General features: G+C 35.8%; 1 protein-coding gene across 1 annotated transcript in view; it reads right to left on the reverse strand.

Annotated features, from left to right (window-relative positions):
* The window catches only part of LOC121416264 (dimethylglycine dehydrogenase, mitochondrial-like), a 35,986-nt gene extending 13,269 nt beyond the window's left edge, over positions 1-22,717 (reverse strand). Inside the window, exons 1-11 of the mRNA XM_041609779.1 lie at positions 22,321-22,717; positions 21,048-21,213; positions 19,804-19,902; positions 19,011-19,175; positions 14,835-15,039; positions 12,991-13,239; positions 5,082-5,280; positions 3,961-4,235; positions 3,246-3,466; positions 1,681-1,811; positions 807-1,024 (exon numbers count right to left, since the gene is read on the reverse strand). Coding sequence (XP_041465713.1) covers positions 807-1,024; positions 1,681-1,811; positions 3,246-3,466; positions 3,961-4,235; positions 5,082-5,280; positions 12,991-13,239; positions 14,835-15,039; positions 19,011-19,175; positions 19,804-19,902; positions 21,048-21,213; positions 22,321-22,454 — 2,062 coding nt within the window. The 5' untranslated portion in view covers positions 22,455-22,717. The remainder of the gene's footprint in view (positions 1-806; positions 1,025-1,680; positions 1,812-3,245; positions 3,467-3,960; positions 4,236-5,081; positions 5,281-12,990; positions 13,240-14,834; positions 15,040-19,010; positions 19,176-19,803; positions 19,903-21,047; positions 21,214-22,320) is intronic.
* Positions 22,718-23,724: the final 1,007 nt, after the last annotated feature.

The following is a 23,724-nucleotide window of genomic DNA, read 5'->3' on the forward strand; positions in this document are numbered from 1 at the left end:
TAACATCATTATCACCATCATCCTCATTGTCATCATCAACATCATCATTAACATCATCATTGTCATCGTCATCGACATCACCATCATCATCGACATCACCATCATTAACATCATCATCATCATAATCATCATTGTCATCGTCATCATCATTATCACGTTTTCATCATCATCATCTTTGTCCTCCCTTCCTCCTTCTTCATATTATCATCATCATCAATTAATTGGCTTAATGAATCTGAAGACAAACTATGGAACACAAAACACAATAAAACTCCATTTAACATATAATAAATTACAACACTTTGATGGATGTTGAGGATTTCATGGACTGACAAGAGAAAAGGTCAATCCTTGAAGAAAAGAAACTGTGCTACTCCCTTGAGGCTACGGTTGTAAAACAGAGATTAAGATATTTTTGACACATCATCAGATCAAAAAGTATGGAACAGTTATGTACATCATGCTTGGGAAGGTTCAAGGCAGAAGGAGAAGAGGAAGACAGAGGAATAGATGGCTGGAAGGAATTACTAAAGAAACAGGTAAATCTTTGAGAGAACTGACCACACTTTCACGGGATAGAACAGCATAGAGAAAGTTTGTCCGTGGGGTCACCAGGAGTCGAGATCGACTAGATGGCAATTAACGTCAAATTACAATAAAACCTCATCAAAATTGAATACTTACTGACAGATTTTTTGTAACAATACCTTGCCCGCTCTCCCCATTCCCATTTGAAGGACTAGTCTTTTAAAACCCTTTTTTCACTTCATTGCAATAATCATTCCCATTCAATTACTGTAACTTACCTGAATATGTAATTCTAATAGCATAGCACTTTACACCACCTAGCACTATATCCTTGGCCTTCATGAATTTAAAACCTTCTTCGCTGACATCTGAGTCCGTCAGGGCAGCCAAGATGTCTCTAGATTTAGGTCCAGCTAGACCCAAGACACCCTGCTCCTCTGTGACGTTGGAGAATTCAACATTGAGTTTCATCTCAAAAGCCTTCTGCTCCATCCACCTGCAAACACAAACATTATTTGAGTTTGACTTCCTTTATCAAATCTTCAATAATCTCAAAAACTCTATAATAATTACAATGTGTTATGGTGTCTGACCGTTTCACTTTATAAATGCAAACAGTTGCCAGTCCGTAGGTAGGCCTGCCAACATTGGAAAATGAAAAATAGTCGTAATTGCACAGTGCGAATTTTTCTGCTCAATGTCAGGTGCGTCTCCCTCGCTTTTTTCTTAATCAAGACATGTTTAGCATTCTTATATCTAAACATTGAGAAATTACAAGTGTTGAAAACTATATTACTCTTACACCCATACCCCACCACAAATACATATATGGGATTATTTATGTTTTTATCATAAATAAATGGAAAAACGGAGTGCTCTTCTATTGGGTTGATAACAGGGTAACTCGAAGAAAAAAGGGAGTAGTTGGCAGGCCTGCATAGGCACCCAGATATAAAGCAAGGTCAGACTTAACTCTAATATATTCTACGTGCATAGCCAACTAAATGCATAATTACTGGTATTGGTTAACATGGATAGTTAAAATGAACTTCTCCATTCCATCTTATAAAGTATCCAACCATCATTCAATTCAATACTTTAAGTAAAACTTTAGCTAAGTATTTTATCAAAGCAAAGTAAGAAACCACCTACCTGAGATCATGTATTTCTGAACCTGCTCCTGTGATACAGAAGTACTCATTATCTCCTGTCTTAGTAATGGTAATCTCTGCATATACTTTACCCTTGGGTGTCAGCATATGACCTACTACACAACCTCCAACCTGAGAAGATAAATGAAGGAATGATTACTTCAAAATACCATACCATCAAGGAACTGCTAAAACCTCATATGTCAATTTTTTTAGAAATACTTAGAAAAAGCTGTATTTTGGAAACATCAATCAATCAATAAATCCATATTTTATTGTCCCAAATAGAAATCTGAGAATAGAAATATTCCGAAAATTCATTTTGCCCAATTGATCGTGGGCACGGCAGCCACTGTGCAGTGCCTGATCAATCAACAAGGCTCTATCCCTCAAATTGTTGAATGCCAAATGGTAGCAGCAACTCCTATCTTTTTATGTGTTTTGGGCGGACGCGGCCAGGTTTTGAACTCCCAGCATCCAAGTTGTGAGACAGACACTCTACCTACTGAGCCAACACAACAGCTGGCAATAATAATGTCTAAAAACACTTCTACTTCCTTTAGAGATGATCTCTTTCTGGGCAAAAATGTAGCAACTAATGTAATTGATCTAATACAGAGCTCTTTGAGCCATGATACAAATTCATAATTCTGATAAATAAGTTTTTAAAGCCCAGTGATGATTGCATTTTCGCAAAGCTACCAAGATAGTTTTGGGATTATATTGTTGTTTTACCTGCATTGAAGTTAAATTTTCAAATGTCTTACTCATATGATTTCATATTCTGATTCATTTTATACCATTGGTTTTTGCCAAACATGTTTCAGTGATATATTTCAAATAGCAATGCTGAAAACTCTGTGCTTATAAATAACATGATTAAAATCCTAGCAGTCAGCAGAGATTTCATAATTTTATTATTTTTTACATTGCTTGCAAAGAACTGTTCATGATATAACGCTGAGATTGTATTTGTTGAGAAAAATGGTGACACAATGTCTGGTTTATTTTGCAATGCAGAAATATCCTGTGAGAGCAAAACCAGTTTGTCTTTCAGTACTATTCCCAGACAGAGACAATCATATTCTGCAAACGAATTTGTGTCATATTGGGCTATTATATAACCACCTTTGTAAAAATGGCCTTTATCAGAGTTTATCAAAATTGTTTGAAAATCCACATAACAAACAAAGAGCAATTTCCTGAAGTATGTATATGTTAACCCTTATATGTGGAAGTTTCCTAATATGATTTATCTCTGTCTTCTAGTTCAAATGAAAGGCAGTATTAAGATATTACATCATTATGTCCAAGTAATTTATAAAATAAAGTAAAACTGAGAAAAATGGGGATTGGACATATCTAGGGTTATTATTTTTTCTTCAAAAGTTTAATTACAAATTCAAAAGAAGCGGATACAATATCACTGAACGTAATAATGTGCATAACATCATATTAGCATGTTCCCCCACTGGACTGCTAGGGTTGACCATAAAAATGAAATTGCCCCAAAACATTCCCTTACTCTAAATCACCAAGAACATTAATACAGCCCTTCCAACTTACAGCAGTAGGAAGCTTGTTAGCCAAGACCACATCCATGAGTTGGGTAGCATCAGGACCTTTGACAGTAAACTTGGCAAACGGCGTCAGGTCGATGATACCAGCTCTATTCATCACCATCTCATATTCCCTTCCTACCGGTCCGTGCCAGTTGGTCCTACGGAAACTAGGTTTGTAGCCCGGTTCATCACCGTCTAAGCAAAACCAATGAGGTTGTTCCCAACCTACAAAAAAATAATCAAAATAAAAATATAGGACAGTGTTGTGGGTTGGGATGAGAGATCCTAGGGCTATGATTATAGACTCGGGTGATGCCAAACCAAATAACAATTCATTCACTTACTGTGGGCATACGATAATTGCTTGTAGCTTTATTCATTCTTGTTTACAACATAAAATTCACATGTATAACATTACAACATTGATTATCAAATAAAAAAATACATTTATACAACATTCTTACAAAAATAAGAATTACAATCTGCACAACGGACATACCCCGTTCTTGACTGATCTTTACTGAGTTTAACAGCATATCAATAAGGGTTGATAAACAATTTTCCACCATAACTTTGTGGAGAGTGAGAAATAGCTTTTTTTATTCTAAATCAACACATCATTAACCATGCCATGTACTTAGCACCGACAATGTATCATGTAAATCATAAGACATGAGTAGGCAATGCTGTTGAACACGCTATTGAAGACTGGGTCTTACCCGCATGAAAGCCGTATTCAGCCCCTCTTTCCTTCATCAACTGATACGCCCCAGACACTCTGTTGGTCGGTCTTCCAGCGAAACGCTCCTCTTTAGGCCACCCTATGGCATTGTTGAAACCATAAGACTCCCTGATCTTAGCTTTCTGGTAGTCAAAGGTACACCAATCACCATAGCGATCAGCATCCATCTCAATCAAGTCATAAGGGGGTTCCCCATCCATGATCCAGTCCTTGAGATACTCTCCTATACCAGCCGAATGAATGATGCCGTAGCTACAGGATTAAGGGTAAAATAAATCGCGGTTCGTGAAATTCATATATAGAAATGACAAACAATATGATACAATGAAGATTCATGTGACTTCAGGGGCCAATCTAGAAAGAATTACCATTAGTCCGATCCCCGTCAACTGTATGGAATCCATTGATGTCATCATTTTTGTACAAAAAAATTGGCACAATATCGTCTGTAAGCAAGGAGAAGCACTCTGAATTTTCAAGAAATCAAGGAATGTATGAATTTACAGCATATCTAGATTATATCTCTAGCAAACATGCACTTTAAGTGTTGATGTTACTGGGTTTCCATAGTTACGGTTGATCGTATTAATCACGATTGTTTGTAAAAACCCAGGTTTATGAGCTATTTTCTGAATGGTAGTTATTGTTCTACTTCTTTTCATACCAATTGATGCCTTATATTGAAACTAGTAACAATGTATATATATACAGGAGCTTTATTCAACCTTACAAGGTCTATTTTGGACACTTTGGCCCGTATTCTGAAGTCGGGTTTAACTTAAACTCAGGTTTCAAGTTGTGGTTTAAGTATGGACAGTCCATTGTTACATAATCACTAACAGTAAAGATATCATATTTCAGCTCATTTGGCTCTTCAAATCATTCATAATTGTGTAGGAAGTATAAATGGAAGATTGTCTTCACCATCAAATCAGGAAAGAGCACAGTAAACACAAGAAACATACAACTTAATAAAAAAATTTGATACTTCTGGCTTCCCATACCTAAACCACAACTTTAAACCTGAGTTTAAGTAAGACCCGACTTCAGAATACGGGCCTTTAGGGATTATTTGTCCCTAAAAATTAAACATGTTACCTGAAAGAACAAGCTGACCAATAATTATGAAGACCTCGTACTGGACCAACGATTGGTAGAAGATCAGGTGAATAGGTTATAGGACCACTAACAACACTCTGGATATTACCACTAGCGAGGACCGGGAAACGTTCCATTGCGATTTCTAGATGGTCCTGAATTCTATCAAGATCACTCTCAAACAACTCTTTACCAAACCCTGAAAGATTAGAATGAAAATAAATCAAACAAATCCCAATTAAAGCTTAAAAGAATAATGTGAAATAACACTCAAACAAGCTTAAAACAAATCCTGGAAAATGAAAATAGGATCATTCTCAAATTACTCTTGAATCCTGAAAAAAAAATGCCTAGCCCTTGAATTAAATCCTGAAAATATTCTGAATAGAAAAAAAATACTTTGTCAAACTTTAAACTAAGTTTAGCTATGATGATCATGCCAATTCATTGTTACTATATAGTCATGATAAAGATATCGATTAATATTTAGTATATGAGAATATTGATCATGATAATGGCGAAAATACTTATTTTCAAACAAATTTATTTGCTGTTTAACATTGGAAGTTTGTAATGGGACAACATGAATGAATAGAGAAATATCAACAATGACTTCTTTGTACATGTATCTCCTCTAAAATCGAAGTTCATTGAATCAATGCCACTATTACAAAGAGCCCTTGACTCCCCATTTTTGTGACATAAAAATTCCCATTGTTCCGTTAATCTATTGCAATAAATCTTAAGTACTTTAACCAATAGATATCATGATGGCAAAGTCACCTTCAACTAATCATATCAAACAATGTTCACAAATTCTTAACCTTAAATATCACATCATGTGGATATATAAATAATATCTCTCATAGGTAAACCCCAAGTTTTTCAAGATAGACTTTTCCAAATAAGAGAAAATTTGGTATGAATATTGCAGCCAGGTAATATAGGTAATATTCGAGATCATTGAAAGGTATTGCTATATCAAGTATATGCAGGGCTAGTAAAATAAGGGAAGGGGTGTCATTATCACAATACTCTTTCAAGCATGGAAAAAAATATAGGATAATGAAAGAAAAAATAGGAGAAAAGGGAAGAAAGGGTGAAAGACAAGGAATAAAAATGAAGAGAATCCTAACAGAATTCTTGGTCATGTAAAGTTACTGATATCTCTGCAACCTTTACATAACCCCTAAAGTTATCTTGCCAACCTCCTTGCCACATGAAAATACCATGGCCCTGCAAACATCATCGGCTCTACTGCTTTATAGAACATTATTAATCTGTTGATTCTAAATATTGATTTATCAGCCAGGATAGGATCCTACCTACTACTTAGGAGGGAGGTGCCACTCTAAGCACAGGATTCTATTGTATAAAATGCAACGTCAGCATTATTCTCTGACCCTCTTTTATCACCTTGGTAAACAGTTATGTTCTGAAAATAACCAACCAGTTGATCCAGTTTGTAATTCTCTTTTTCCAACAGGCCCAAACTCGACAAACAATGATTAAAGTTTAAGATAACTAAAAGCATGTTTATCTAGCACAATTCACCATTCAGTATAAATTAAAGGTCAAGTCTATCCTATAAAAATGTTGATTTGAATCAATAGAGAAAAATAAGAAAAAGCATAATGCTGTAAATTTCCTCAAAATCAGATATAAAATAAAAAAGTTATGACATTCTAAAATTTTTCTTGTATTTCACAAAACAATTATATGCACAACTCACTGGCATGCAAATGAGAGAGTCGATGATGTCCCTCACTCACTGTTTATTTTGCTTTTTATTGTTTGAAATAAAAAATATTTCAATTTTTACAGATATGACAATACAGACCAATGTGACTGAACCAGAAAATGTTAAGGTGATGGTAATTCCATGTATTCAGAAAGGAATGAAACTTAGTTTCAAGGACAATGAGGAGAAAATGGGAATAAATCATATTTTATGGAATGAGATACATAAGAAATAGTGAGTGAGTGAGTGATGTCATCAGTCCCCTCATTTGCATACCGAACAGGATGTGCATATAACTGTTTTGTGAAAATAAGTGAAACTTCAAAATGTCGTAACTTTCTTATTTTACAATCGATTTTGATGAAATTTTCAGTGTTAAGCTTTTTGAATTTTTCTTTTTATTCCAACCATATTTTTTGGGGGGTGGACTTGTCCTTTAAAGGATAAAGTAGTCCATTGCATTGCTATGTATGGTCTACACTTTTGTATGGATCGGAATGCTGGACTATGAACAAGGCCATCCAATTTCAGCGTTTGGATGCTGTTGAAATGTGTTTTTGTGCAGAATGATGAAAATTTCATGGACTGATCGTGTTAACAATATACATTGTAAATGTCATTGAAAAGGCCAAATCCTTCCGATCTATACTACATACTAGTAACTGGACAAACACGCTTCTTAGGCCACACTCCTCATATGAACGGTTGAGAGACAGGGGCCCTTACTGGTGCTATAGAAGGAAAGAGAGCACAAGGACACCAGTACTTGACATTCCTCTCTTTGGTTAGTGATGCTACTGGCATACAGCATATTGACATCATACATCATTGCCAAGAAAGAGGAGAACATGTTTTGATGTGCAACGTCAGATTCTGACATGCCACTTTAATGGATGAAGGGAGGTCATTGGGATGAGTTGCAAGGACAGTCAATGGTCAAGTATGTCCACAAATTCAAGATGGCTTTCAAAAATTGATTCTGAAATAGCTGCTGATACTTAAATGGACATAGCTCATTTCAATAATCTGCCTAGGAGAAACAACAGCAATTTTAGACTCCATTTTTGGAAGCCATATCTTGGATTTTTTAACATACTGGACCATCGACTATCTTTGCAACTTGTCACAATGTATCATTTGACCATTGAAACCATGGTTTAGACACAGAAATCTCCCAGGCGGATGTGAAAAAAAAATGAGCAATGTCCGTTTTAGGTATCAGCAGCCATTTTAATCTCCATTTGGAAGCCATTGTTGATTTTTGGACACACCAATCCACTGACTGTCCTTGTAACTTGTCCAAATGTAAACTTCACCCTTAAAATCATTAAATAGAAACCAAGCGGTAACGTTACAGATAAATTGTGGATTTTTAGCCCATGGCAGCCATTTTGCGATCAATCTTAGATTTTCCTTGTACCTCGGAGTGCTTTATTTTACTCAATTCTTTTTTTCTCCTGTATCATGGAATATGCACTGAAATATGATTCTAGGGTGGATGAGTGAGTTATGTCCATTATAAGTGAATGGCGGCCATCTTGGACACCATCTAGAAAATAACCACTTTCCTGGATGCAGATTTTGGTAGATTTAAAAAAAAAACATTATTCCCGAGAACAAATAGTAACAGAAACAGTTGAAAAATCTTTTGTTGCATTTTGTTTGGGGTCAAATCATGTACTTAACCCAACTATGAAATACAAGAATGCCTGACAGGAAAACTTGAGAAAATGAGATAAGAGTGAAAGCACATTCAAAAGTTCATACAGGAAACAAAAGAATCATAACAACAAGCCTCATGGTAGCACAATGAACGTAGGACACTAATGGATGCAAAGCCTTTTTTGCTTTATATTAACAGACAATATAGGCACTAATAGGCACCGACTTCCAAAGAAAACAAGCTCGAAGAACCAGAATAAACCAGTTTTGTGGTGTTTTTCTTTTAGCTTATCAGTATTCAGGCCAGTGCAAATTATCTGTCTAAAATAAACAACATAAGAGAAGTGAGGTTAAAGCCATATGATGTCGCATTTGAGAAGTAGGCTAAATATACCACTATGAATTAGATCAATAGGCCTGTCATATCAGGAACAACAAATACAGTACATTATTAGTTTAAAGTAAAAGGATGGAGGAGTTGATGGATGCAGTTAATGATAGAATTCTAACTAAACTTAATTAACAGCAAGGAGTGCTTGATTTAATATTTCAATTTTATTTTCAGCAATCGCCAATATTGCTTCATGTAAATTTTCGTGTCATATTGTTTATTTGTAATTCTTTTTAAAAGCTTGAGTCCTCTACTTTGTTCTAAAGACAAGTGGAGCGCCTCTGGCAGACTTGCCATCATTACGCGATTCAATAAAGCAGCAGTGCTGACTTTGAAAATGATTATCATTCACAAAAAACACCATTCATACAATATGCAACTACATTCATTGACCCAAAATAACATCTGAACTAGATCAAGTGACCTACGACTTGTGCAAGATGAGCAATGTTACTGAATTACCCCTATGTCCACATTTCACTAAAACTCTATCCATAAACTTTCAAAGTTATGATGGCATTATAACAAATACCTACAACATGGCCAAAGTTCATCAACCTTAAATGACCTTCGACCTTGTGACCTGAAACTCGCACAGGATGTTCAGCGATACTTGATTACTCCTATGTCGAAGTTTTATGAACTAACTCTATAAACATTAAGAGTTATGATGGAAATTAACAAATACTCCCAACCAGCCCACAGTTCATTGCCTACCTTTGACCTTGGTCATGTGACCTGAAACTCGATCAGAATGTTCAGTAATAATTGATTACCCTCTGTCCAAGTTTCATGAACTAGGTCCATATGCTTTCGAAGTTATGTCATTAAAAAAAACTTTACCTTAGATGTTGACGACGACGCAGCCGTCGGAAAAAAGGCGCCTATAATCTCGCTCTGCTATTCAGGCGAGACAAAAAACAAGTATTCTGGACTTATTTTCATTGCACTTTCCTTGTTTTCATATCAAAAAAAGATTATATACAAAACAAGTGGAGTGCCTCTGGCAGCCTCGCCTGCATTATGTGATTCAACATACATGTAGACTTTGAATACAAAAATACACCATTCATATCATGATACGATACTATGTTCATTGATCCTAAATGACATTTGACCTTGATCATATGATCTAAGACTTGTCAGTGATACTTGATTACCCCTTATGTCCACATTTCAAAAACTATGTCCATATTTTCCAAGAAAAGATGGCAATTGAAAAATTACCCACAACATGGCCAAAGTTCATTGATCCTAAAATGACCTTTGACCTTAATCAAGTGACTTGAAACTCAGGCAGGATGTTCAGTAATACTTGATTAATCTTATATCCAAGTTTCATGAACTAGGTCTACATACTTTTGAGTTACGACATATTTATAAAGACTTAACCTTTGGTTTAAGATTTCAATGTTGATGCTGCCGCCGTCGGAAAAGCAGCGTCTATAGTTTCGCTCTGCTATGCAAGCGAGAAAAAAATAAAATGCAAAGGGCAACATATCAATCTCAAATTATATGCAATCCATCCAAAGACGTTCAACTTCTAAGAGCCTCAGAATGCCTTGGAGATTCTTCTTCATACAAAAATGCCAGAGTGTTTATTGTATTCACATTTTTGTAAAAGAAATGTTTTTACACCTATCTTTACAGTTGATTTTAAACAAATGCTCAAGAAAATAGTGGCAAGAATAGAGAATTCACGCACAATGTGAGTCGTTATCTTGTTCGTTTTTAGCTGACTAAAAGCAATGGAGCATACTGGTGGGGGGCGTTTCACAAAGATTTTGCACATGACTAAAATTCAATTTAAATGTTGCATAGGGCAAACACGCATCACCTTATTGGTCACATTACAGTCAGTTGACATGCCCTACCACCCACACAGCAGTCATTGAGATTACACACTAAATATCAGGCAGACGTTAGCACCTAAGCATGACTTTTACTCACACTTAAATCTTTGTGAAACCACCCCCAGATTATGCAAATAACTGTGATAAAGTATGTGTTTGTTTGTCTGAGAAAAATGTCAATAGTTCTATGTGGGGTGGCAAGGGACCAAAGTTCTTCGAGGGAAAAACTGCTGATGACATCAAATTTTCAAGTTCAATCCAAGAATAACATTATTTGTGAAACCCCTATATGCATTGATTAGATCTGTTGGTTACTGCTGTATAATATGTGCATGTCTTCGTATTCACATTCATGCATGATTGTATTTGATTATGATGGAAATTTCCTTCCTCAATAATTGAATATATGTCACTTTTCAAATTGTGGAAGAGATAAACCTTTCTGTAGTTCATGCTATCGAATTCACAAGTCCACCAAAACCAAAGTTTCCCTTTCCTGGAGGGTGTTTCATAAATCTGTTCGTAAGATACAAATGACTTTACGCACGACTGGTGATCCTTTCATGTGCTATTTGATATCCCTATATAATTTATGACCTAAGAACATGTTCCAGTCTTGCGTAAAGTCGTTTGTAACTTTACAAACAGCTTTATGAAACACCTACCAGATACAACCACTGATGAACATGTATGAAAACCAAGAATTTATAAAATATTAATAAAATATAAGAGGATGATGAAAAAAACATTGTAATAAAAAGTAATAGCTTGTACGGTTCAGTACCCATTTTATGCAACTTAGAATTCAAAATTTATTTCCCATTATTATTTTTAATAATAATAATAAACAGTTCTTGTATAGCGCATATCACAATTTATCTACTTTTTCTTATTTATACATGTATATTCCATTCATTTAGATTTATTTATCTAATGGAATGTGCATGTAATCAAGAAAGCCTCTGTATAACCTACACTTTAGAGATGAATACAAACTGATGACTTGACAAATTATCCCAAGAATAATCACAATAATTAGGCTTAATGGATGAAGTTGTATGAGAACTTTACAGAAGTTATAACAGTATTCATTGTTATAGTATGGAGACCTTTGAACTTTGAAACCAATCAGCTTACATGTGAGGCGAGTTCTATATTTGTTTAGTACAGTAAATATTTGAAAAGCGACTGAATGCTAGGACCTACATGTAGTAAGAATACTATGGTTAGCTTAGCTCACAAATGAATGCTTTGATAAACTGAGATTATCACCGTCATGATGGAAAAGAAAGGTGGTATGGTAAAAGAAATAATGATTAGAGGTAGAAATTTGAAGCTTTTCAAGGAAGAGATGCTGAACTACATTCTTGCATTAGTTGTTGGTTGCTACATCAAGCTAGAAATCCATTCTCAGGTTTTTTAATCTTGATAAAATATATGCTGATTAATTTGCCTTGGATCAGAGAATAGAATCGTAATGCTTGTCAAACCTGAGAAGTTGTAACCCGTGTCTGACAGTTACATGTACCATTTTAAAGGACAAGTCCACCCCAACAAAAAGATGATTTGAATAGAAAGAGGAAAATCAAACAAGGATAGCACTGAAAATTTCATTAAAATCGGATGTGAAATGAGAAAGTTATGACAGTTTAAAGATTTGCTAAATTTCATAAAACATCCTGGACAGTATGCAAATGAGGGGACTGATGACATAACCCACTCACTATTTCTTTTGTATTTCATCATATGAAATATGAAATATTTGAATTTCTCCTCATTGTCATGCTAAAAAAATTTCATTGCTCCCTGAACATGTGGAATTCTATTGTTTTAATATTTTGTGGTTCAAACAAGATTGTCATAATTTTCAAATCTTTAAAAAATGAAATATTGTATAATTTAAACAATAAAAAACAAGAGTGAGTGACATGATCGACTCTCTCATTTGGATGTAACTGAGTTCAGGAAAGAACCGTTTTGTGAAAAATAAGCGGCAATTTAAAATGTCATAACTTTCTTATTTTCCATCCGATTTTGATGAAGTTTTCAGCAATATTATTGTTTGATTTTTCTCTATTAATTGATATCAACTTTTTTCTGGAATGGATTTGACCTTTAACAGTCAGGGACTTCTCAGCCAATCAAAAAGAACTTGTCAGCTGAAGAGGTAGGTCAAAGACCCCCCCCCTCAACCCCAGCCTTACCCCTGACTTGCAAGCACTTCAAAATTTAAAGAGTGGGTTGATAAAGATGAAAATTTACCTGGAGGCACTCCATTCTCCGCCCATTCATCCTGGAGCTTCATTTTATGCTCCTTCTCATAGGGTCCACACAGGAGCCCATCCCGCTCCATACGGAGGTAGTAGGATCCCTCCAGGTCCCTCATCACAGGGATCTCACGCTTCAAAGCTTTGACCTCTGGGATCGTAGAGGTCACCATGTACTGATGATGGGCTGAGATCATTGGCAGGTCACGACCAATCATCTGACAAACCTCTTTGGCCCAAAATCCTGCAAGAAATTGATGAGTTTCAGATTAAGCAATTATCTGATACACCTTGGCCAAAAATCCTCTGAAAGCGAGAAGAAACAGATGAGATTCAGAATAACCTTACATCTGACCAAATTGATCAAAATCCCCCCCCCCAAAAAAAAAGATCAGTTATCGAACAAGACTGATCATCAGAATTCTGCAAAAGTGGAAAGAAACAGTGAGTTTCAGATTAATGGCTTAGTCACGTGTCCCCTACGGCTGCCGTATAGTGAGTAAAAAAACAGTCGTTTTATAATATTTTGGACCAGCTACATATAGGTGGTTTGAATTAAAATGAATAAAACAGCCGTTTTTGACTCGCCGTACTGCCGGCGTTGAATTGAATTGAATGAGGAAAATTCAAACTAAAATTGACAACTCATTATTTATCGCAATTGAAAAAAACACCAGGATTTGAGAAAGTTTAAAGGGAATTATTTGAGCAATATTCAAACAGTACCCTCTTCCATCATTGACATCACAGAATATTATATTTTTCTTCATGGGCATTTTGTTTCAACACCATTGCTAGAAAATATTTTTCATGTGATGCTATTTGAACCAAGCACTAAACTGGATTAATTTCATGTAGGATGTAATGGAATTATATACTCGTCATTGGGATACGTTACAAATGTATATCCATTTCATCATGATTATTGTCAATATTGTTATCATCATCGTCATCATCATCAACAATATCCTCATCATTATCGCCATCACCACAATCATTATCATCACCATCATCATCATCATTATCATCAACATCCTCATCATTTTCACTATCACCACCATCATTATCCTCACCATCATCACCATCATCATAATCATCATCAACAACATCATCATCATCATCATCAACATCACCATCATCATCAATATCATCATCATCACCATCAACATCATCAACATCCCCATCATTATCACAATCATCATCATCACCAACATCATTATCATCACCATCATAATCATCATCATCACCACCATCATCATCACCACCATCACCATCATCATCAACATCCTCATCATCGCCATCACCATCATCATTATCATCACCATTATCATCATCATCATCAACATCATCATCACCAACATCATCATCACCAACATCGTAATCATATCATCATCACCATCATCACCATCATCATCATCACCATCATCATCAACATCATCATCACCATCATCATCAAAATCATCTTCATCACCATCATCATCATCACCATCATCATCAACATCCTCATCATTATCACCATCATCACCATCATCATCATCATCACCATCACCATCACTATCACCGTCATCATCATCACCATCATCATCAACATCATCATCACCATCATCATCAACATCATCATCACCATCATCATCAAAATCATCTTCATCACCATCATCATCATCACCATCATCATCAACATCCTCATCATTATCACCATCATCACCATCATCATCATCATCACCACCATCATCATCACCATCATCATCACCATCACTATCCCCATCACCATCATCACCAACTTCATCATCATCATCACTACTGACACGATCATGATCATTATTATGATTGAATGCATACCTGTAGCATTGACAACTCTCTGAGCATGGATGGTACCCTCATTGGTCTCAACATCCCACGTTCCATCATCACATTGCTTCAGACCAGTAACAGGTGCAGGCATGTAGATATCAGCTCCATACTTACGAGCTCCTATGGCTAAGGCTTGAGTCAAGGAGTATGGATCTATATGACCATCTTCAATGCTGTGGATACCACCCAAGACCTACATTATAATGATAATAATAATTTAGGCATTTATATTATACAAATAATGCAAGTCAGCGTGTGCATGCAGGGCCAAAAAATAAACGATGTGTGAGAAATGCCAATGGATATACTGCACCGAGGTCCTCTATGCACAAGAATCGTGCATTGCTTGTTTTATACAACTCCCCCTCCCCCATGTTACTAAGTTGCCTTGAATGCTATATTTGATCTAAATTCTAGATAATTCTATATTTAGTAATTCTAGACCTCGCACTATCCTGCACTCTGACGCCAGAGTGCAGGATAGTACATTTGGTATGATGTCAGAGTGCAGGATAGTGCATTTTGGATGCCATAGTGCAATCCGCTGAATATCATTAGATCTGATCACAGAACATTCTTGGGAGTTTGTATTTATACCATCTATAAATATTATATTCCAAGGCATACAATATCATTACCCCGATATAGATTTCCAACACCGCATTAAGGGAATTAATCCTGCCAGGTACTCATTCACCTCAATGTGGGTAAATTTCTTGCTGAAGGAAAACATGCAGTAGTTGGGATTAGAACCTACAAAGCTAGTCTTACGCCCCTCTGTGTGACAGTCCTAACCACTAGACCAGAATGCCCCCACAGAGAGTGAAGGTGGAAAACACCTACATGTAACAATCACATAAAATTCTAAGATTACATTTAGTTCTGGTTATGACTCTCAATAATGAATAATCAAACCCCAACCATAAAAGCAGAAATCCGAAATTCCCCAAACACAACTAGCGGGACAGGGTATATCATGCATGGGTAAAAACAGTGATAACGATGGACAAACATCTAACTGTACGTCCACAAGGACTTAACGGTGACGCGATCACGTCTTCTCCACAAGACACGTATCCAAGTTATCCATGACAACATTAAGAAGACATGGACACTTGCCGGAAGAATCAAAGCTCTTTTGGAAAACGGGAGGAAGATTTGCATTCAAAGTGAGAAAGACATTGAAAAACTGTAAGATTGAACTGAATATTTTCATTTTACCTAACAATATACCATTCAATTTAATACCCATGTATCTCCTGTAACATATTTCTTGTATTATGTCAAAGTGATTGTGAAATGCTGTGATAAAGGATCTCACCAATGTTTACTAAAATGTGTTTTAAAAGATCACCCACGAGATGACAAATTATTTCATAGGTCAGATGCACCGCACAGAAATAAGCATGTTATAAAGGTACAAATGTTGTTCTGACTGTTTTAACCAATTTTAATGATATTTCTTCTTACGTATCATGGATATAAATTGCTAGCTGCCAATGATTGTTTCCATCTTTACCACAAGTTTCGTAAAGCTATGAACTAATGTTTGGAGAAATTAATTTCAACAAAGCAATGTAAAAAATCGAACGCCTATGTGCCATTACGGTTCAAACTTCCATGAAATCACAATTTCAAACATTCTCATTTTCTCATTCCTTGACGGAATTATTTTTAAAGTACCGGTAATTTTCCCCATTATACAAATCATTGTAGTACCAAGGTTGATTCCTTCTTTAAAATTCTGAGAATTACAAATAAAGCTAATTCATTTATTTCACTCAATTAAAACAGTAAACATCTACTTCAACTCATGGCATACACAGACACTGCTAATCCAAACTTCTTAGAATTTAGAACCAGGTCAATATTAAATTGACTTCAATTAAAAGGCTATTATATATTTATGTTATCACATTGAAACTTCTTTTATGAACTATACCCATTATCATTTCCTTTGTTTTTATTTAGACTGTATTTATTTGCTGTATTTGTATCACTTTTATATATTAGTCATGGGTCCCTGTACTTTTCAAGCCACTGGCTTTCCTAGGGTGTTTGGTCGATCTTAACATTTTACAACGTAAATATCTAATGATGTGATATCTACCTAATAAATAAATTGAATTTAATATTGGGCCCGTTGCATTGAGCCAATTCTTATCAAATTTTGACTGTCGATGTTCGTTACCATGCTCCTCTGGGATATGATATAAGCTTAAGGATCGGACAGTCTGCAATTAAGCCTTCAAATATAGTGCGGAATCTTGGTGCTGTCATCGATTCATCCCTTTCCATGTCTTAAAATGTTGATGTTATATGTAAGTCTGCCTTTGTAGCTTTAAGAAACTAAGTAAAATCCATAGGTTACTTGATCAGAATATATCCCATTGTCTTTTTCATGTTTTGTCACATCTCGCTTAGATAATTGTAATTCCCTTCTCTTTGGCCTTTCCACAAAAATGACCTTAAAGCTCCAGCGCATCCAAAACACCACGGCTCGTCTTGTTTCCTGTGTCCCTCGTTCTTCCCACATTACCCCTGTGCTTCGCAAACTCCACTGGCTTCCTATTACTTCTCGTATCACCTACAAAATTCTTCTTCTTGCTTTCAAGTCATCATGGTCTAGCTCCGTCATACCTTTCTGAACTCCTTCCTCGATATCAGCCAGTTCGAGTTCTACGTTCTGCTTCTCAATCTCTTCTTTCTCGATCTCATACTTCTTACAAACAATACGGTCAGCGTTCTTTCTCTATGTAGCTTCATTTCTTTGGAACAATCTCCCTTTACAAATTCGCAATGCTAACAGTTTTAATACATTTAAAGTTATGCTTAAAACTCATCTTTTTAAATCTTAAATTGATCATATCATATGTTTATTGGCCCATTTGATGGTATTTCTTTATTCATGATCTGGTGAGAAAGTTGTAAATTGTAATATTAGTTGATACATTTTGTTGTGCAAAGTATTTCTATTTCCTTTATACTTCATTTTCCTTTCTCTTAACTGCTTAGAGGCAATTTTGCGATTTTGCGGTATATAAAATTATTTATTATTATAATAATTTTGGGGCTTATTGGACATCGTTCTGAGCAGTCAACGTCTTTCGCCTAGATCCATCATTTTGATATCATGCTGTACATCTTCGAACATAGAGGGCAGCAACACACGACCATGTGCTGCCTTCTACATTAGTTGGTACTTCGCAAAAATTGAGCTTGCGCTAGTGATGTTTTCGATTCGATCAAATTGAGTCAAGTGCAGTCATGATGTCAAAGAGGGGGGATCGTGTTTTGTGGCTAGTAAGTATTCATATTTTGTTGATATTTTGGACTAATTTCTGTTGCTGTTCTGTGGACTTTGAGGAAAATTTGTTTCCCATGATTTTCCGTTAGAAAAGCCATTTTAATAAAGCTGTTTCCGTGAATTCTGTGAAATCGCGAAAAATCACTGTGTCCCTTCATAATAGCGGGTATTATCGACAACGAGAGAAAGGTTATCGATATTTGCTAAGTGGCAAAAAACAAGCGATTACCGACAAGACTAGCGATAAAGACGTTATCGATAACAGCCTTACGCTTCTTTTTTTTAAAGCTGGACAGACACCAGCTTGGAATAAGTCTGCCTTTAGATGTGGTTTCAAGCCAGCTTCAGTCCTGCAATTTGTATCATCCCCCAGTGGACTAAGGCCAGTTTGACCACTGAACTAGAAATAGCCAACAATAGTTATACCTAAAGAACTAAAGGCCTGGTCACACTGCCGGAGCATTGTTGGAGCGGAGAGAAAAAAATCATCACTGCTCGCTACCATTCACCATTTTCGATTTCGATTGTTTTGGGTTTTTTTTTTTATTTTTCCCCCAATTTTGTGAGCGAAATTCGACCCTCTCTCCCTACCGCTCCACGACCGCTCCAACAACGCTCAGGCGGTGTGACCAGGCCTTAAGAACAATTTTTTTTATATCAAAAGTCAGATGACTGGTGTGACATGAAAATGGATGTGAAGTCAGTTTATGGGTAGAAACACAACTGCAGGCCTTAGACCATGTGTGTAAATGGGGAAAATGATCTTGAGGGGCCTTCAAAGCCAGCGTCGGAGGTGCCTTTAAACCCGACGCCTTTAAATCTGACGCATGTATATCAGGTACCTAAGACATACTCACCCCATCCATGTTAATAATTGGGCAGAGTTCTTCGACTTCTTCAGGAGTAAGAAGTTTCTGATAAGCTTTATTCCATCCTTGTCTAGCCATCTGATACTTTGCTTCATCCATCCTATCTGGGGTTGATAAGATTCGTATACTACCAGGCTTGTGGAATCCAACAGCCTAACAGATGAGAAAACAAGACATTAGGAAATTAAGCCTAAACTGATTTAGTTCCAGCAAATGATAAATTCAAGAGAAGAAAGCCTTATGATCAATATCATAGATCTTCTTACCTACTACATTTTATACATAAACTTAACTTTGTAAAATAACATTGTTGCTATATTCTTAATACTTAATTTAAAAAAAATTGTGAAATAACATCTGAAAACAATTACAATGAAAATTTCCAAAACAGTTAAGAAAATATATACGAGGACAGTGTATTTTGATTGCTTGGGAAAGACTACACTTGGTTAGAAATGAATGCCAGGCTTATTTTGTTAATTTCACGGCAAATTACATTGTTTCTCCAAGAATCCTTCGCCACATTTTTCTATATAACATGCATATAATCATTATTTTGCTATAATAACAGCAATATAGGATATTGATATTGTGCACATACCCACCATGTTAGATGCTACCATGTCTTTATTCCAAAAATTAATTACTGAGAGCAACTCAAATTAACAACAATGCAAGATGGCTACTTAAATGACAGTCACAAAATTTCAATTAGAATTAACCCACTTTTGCCTGAAGAGACAATGGGGAAATAAATACAAATTGATATATTCAGACTGACCTGTCCAGTCTCTTCCTCCAACTGATCAAATATCTTAAGACTTGTGTAATTCACATTCTTTACATTAATCCCTGGATGGAAATACGTTGTTAATCCAGCCTGAAAAAATAAAATAGTAAATGGTCATTAACAGATTAATGATAACAATATAAACAGAATAAGAAATACAATAGTGGTAAGTATACAAATGACATCGGCAGCAACAACATCAATATTAATGATAATAATAATAAAACAAATATTATATCATATTGACTGGTCTTGAGTGGAACAATACATTGCCTGCAATAGAATAATATTTAGATGAGGGCAATCCCGGGGGCAATATGGTTCTTTTAAGGGCAATTATTTCCCTGAAACAAAAGTCAATATTGATCAGGAAAATCATCATCACTGATAAAATCAGCAAGAAGAGAAAGAAGGAGAGTGATGATGATGATGATGATACCTAAGTGTTTATGGTATTTGTGATGGTGATGTGGTGATGCGATGGTAAAAAGTCATTGTGATGAGATGATGATGATGGTGGTGGTGGTGATGATGATGATGGTAGTGATGATGATGATGATGGTGATGATGATGATGATATGATAATGATGATGGTGATTATGAATGATGATGGAGCTGATAGTGATTATGATGATGAAAATTGATTATCATTGATAACAAAGGGGTGGTGGTGGTGTTGGCCGTAATGATGATGGAGCTTATCTGATGCTTTTATACAATGTTGATGATGCTAATGATGATCATGACAATGTGATGATGATGATGATGATGATGGTGGTGATGATGATGATGATGATGATGATGGTGATGATGGTGATGATGATGATGATGTTAATGATAATGACGCTTTTATACAATGTTGATGTTGCTAATGATGATCATGACAATGTGATGATGATGATGATGGTGGTGGTGATGATGATGATGATGATGGTGATGATGGTGATGATGATGATGTTGATGATAATGATGCTTTTATAAATACAATGTTGATGTTGCTAATGATGATCATGACAATGTGATGATGATGATGATGAGGGTGGTGATGATGATGATGATGATAGCGAAATGATGGTGATGGTATTGGTAATAGTAATGATGTGGTCACGTGTGGTGATGCAATGGTATCAAAATCTTGGGAAGAAAATCAATTGATCATTTTTTTTTCATTTCTGTTGAATGATAAAGAAAGGCAGCATGCCAATTATTATCAAGGCAAGAAGTGTATTACTTACTGCATGCCATGTTGATCCCGCTGTAAGCTCACTCTTTTCTAAAAGAACAACATCCTTCATACCAGCCTTAGCAAGACTGTATGCTACTCCAGCACCAATAGCCCCGCCCCCAATAACAACAGTCTCCGCCTTGTCCTTCCATCGCTTCTTCAAATCACCCGTTTCTCTGTATTAATAATAGGATGAGATAGAGAAACAGAAAAGACAGATGGAGACAAAGGGAGAAAAACAAAGAGAGAGGGAGTGAGAGATACAGGGACAAGAAGACATGCATGCGGAGACACAAAGGCCCGTATTCTGAAGTCAGGTTTAACTTACACCATGGTCTAACTCTGTGCTAAAATTATGGGAAGCCAAAAGTGTCAAAATTTTTATTAAGTTGTATGTTTCTTATGTTACTGTGCTCTTTCCTGATTCATCGATGGTAAAGTCAATCATCTAATTATACTTCCTATACAATTATGATTTGAGAGCCAAATGAGCTGAAATATGGTATCTCTACTGTTAGCCATTTATGTAACAATTGGCTATCCATACTTAAACCACAACATTAAACCTGAGTTTATGTTAAACCCGACTTCAGAACATGGGCAAAAGAAATCAAGAATAAAAAAACTCACTTGAATCGACTCAAGTTTATGGGAAACTCCAATATAGATCTAGGTAAGATGTTAATAAATAGACCCTATAACAAATATTGCAATCTAGATCTAATAACGTTAATTAGGTAGTCTACCTTGCCAAAAGTCAGATCTAGATCTACATCTTAGACTCTCCAGAGTCCTGATAAAAATCCTACATTAGTTTATAATCTCTGTTAGTCTAACATAAGTTAGACCTGTTAATTCTAGATCGATCTAATGTTACTGACGTTAAATTACTGCATACTATAATACTAATAAGACAGGAATAACCGTCGTTTCTGGGGATTTATTTAACAATTTCTGACATTTTACTATCATCCACATAATTGGAACAACCAAAATACAGACTTAAGCTTTATTTTTTTGGTCTAATCATTTAATCATTCAATCTTAATCATACCGCCCGGTATGCTAATATTAATGAATTGATACTTTTTGACATCACATTCAACAATTGTTCAAAGAAAAAAAATGTATGTAGGGTTATGCCAATAATAGTAGCTGTCAATTAAACTTGGATACTAAATGCAATAATATAACGTTAGACATGTTAGAGCTTTTAAGTTTAGATATAATTTATTATAAGACTGAATTCGAGTACGACTGTGTCAATGTGTAGCCCGACTTACGCCGGTTCTTTTCCGTTCCGTGTTGTCCTGCTACACGAGATGCATCGAGCCAGTGTCAATGAATTTGTTGAGTTAGCGAATGCACTTCGCAAAGTTTGGTTGAATTTCCTGAACTGCAACAGACGGCACGCCATTGTTTTTGTTCTTTTGTCAGAATCCAGTTAATGTAGAAATTTTTTGTTGACTTCTTGACCAGAAAGCTATTTATCCATAATAGATTTAACTTTTTAGAAGTAGAATGTACACTTAATATTTGACCACAGTCTACACAGTGCCTGTCTGACCCGGACCTCGGTCGAATGTACTGCTGTGATTGTGCAGTGCATGCATATGCATAGCAGCAGTACACAGCTAGCGCGCTAGGTTACTCCCGACATGGACCTCCTGCTCCCACTTCCCTGGTATCGGTACCCCGTAGATGTATTTGAGACCCCGCCCAGTGTTATTGTGATAGTCTAGCTAACTAGACATACTTTTCAACTTCAGGGATGATCTCGTGAGCTCACTCACTACCCTGAGTAAACATGCTACATTTTCCCAGATTGTTCCAAATTTAGCCTCCATAATTATTTACATACATGTGACAAATACTTATTGCTAGCGTGAAGCGGGAACTGTATGATTTTGTTTTAATATAAACCGGACATTTTTATATGTTGTTTATCATGAAAAGATTGGGTATCTTCCAAAATAAATGATGCAAACGGGAAGCGCGAGCTGATTATTTTGTGGGGATTCAAAACTAAAAAAAATGAACATTGCAATGTAAAAACTGTGGTGTTAAAACGGACACCAGTTGGTGTTAATAGAGGACCACACCCTGAGGTGTTAAAATAGCTAAAACCATAGAGATTGAACATAAGACCAAAGAGTGTAAATGTAACAACCATAGGTGTTGTAATAACACCTATATAGGTGTAAAACTAACACCACCAATTTAACACCGGTGTAAAATAACTGGTGTGGTCCTCTATGTACACCGGTTAGCACCACAGTTTTTGCTGCGTGTAATCTTGAACACTATGCGTGCGAAAGCAATGCGCGAGCTGAATATACTGACCTGCAAAAGGATCTGTTTAAAAATTTAGACCTCACAAACGAGATAATTCCAAATACATTGTTGCTTTCCGATGGATTTAATGAAAAGCACAATTCAAAAAAAAATATATGAAAGACCAAAGTTTTTGTGCTTATCTCATTGATGCACCCTGCCATTGACCATCTCTTCATTCATTATATGCAGAATGAAACTACGAACTGGTCTGGAACTGTATATTTGGAATTCACATAAAGGATACGTATCTCACTCATCTGCTAATTAAAACAATGCGAGCACGTAGCGCAAACTGATTTTTTGTTTATATTCAGCACTTTTTTAATCATGAAGAGGATGCTAAAACAAAA

This window comes from Lytechinus variegatus, chromosome 5 (genome assembly GCF_018143015.1).
Source record: "Lytechinus variegatus isolate NC3 chromosome 5, Lvar_3.0, whole genome shotgun sequence".
Classification (NCBI taxonomy): Eukaryota; Metazoa; Echinodermata; class Echinoidea; order Temnopleuroida; family Toxopneustidae; genus Lytechinus; species Lytechinus variegatus.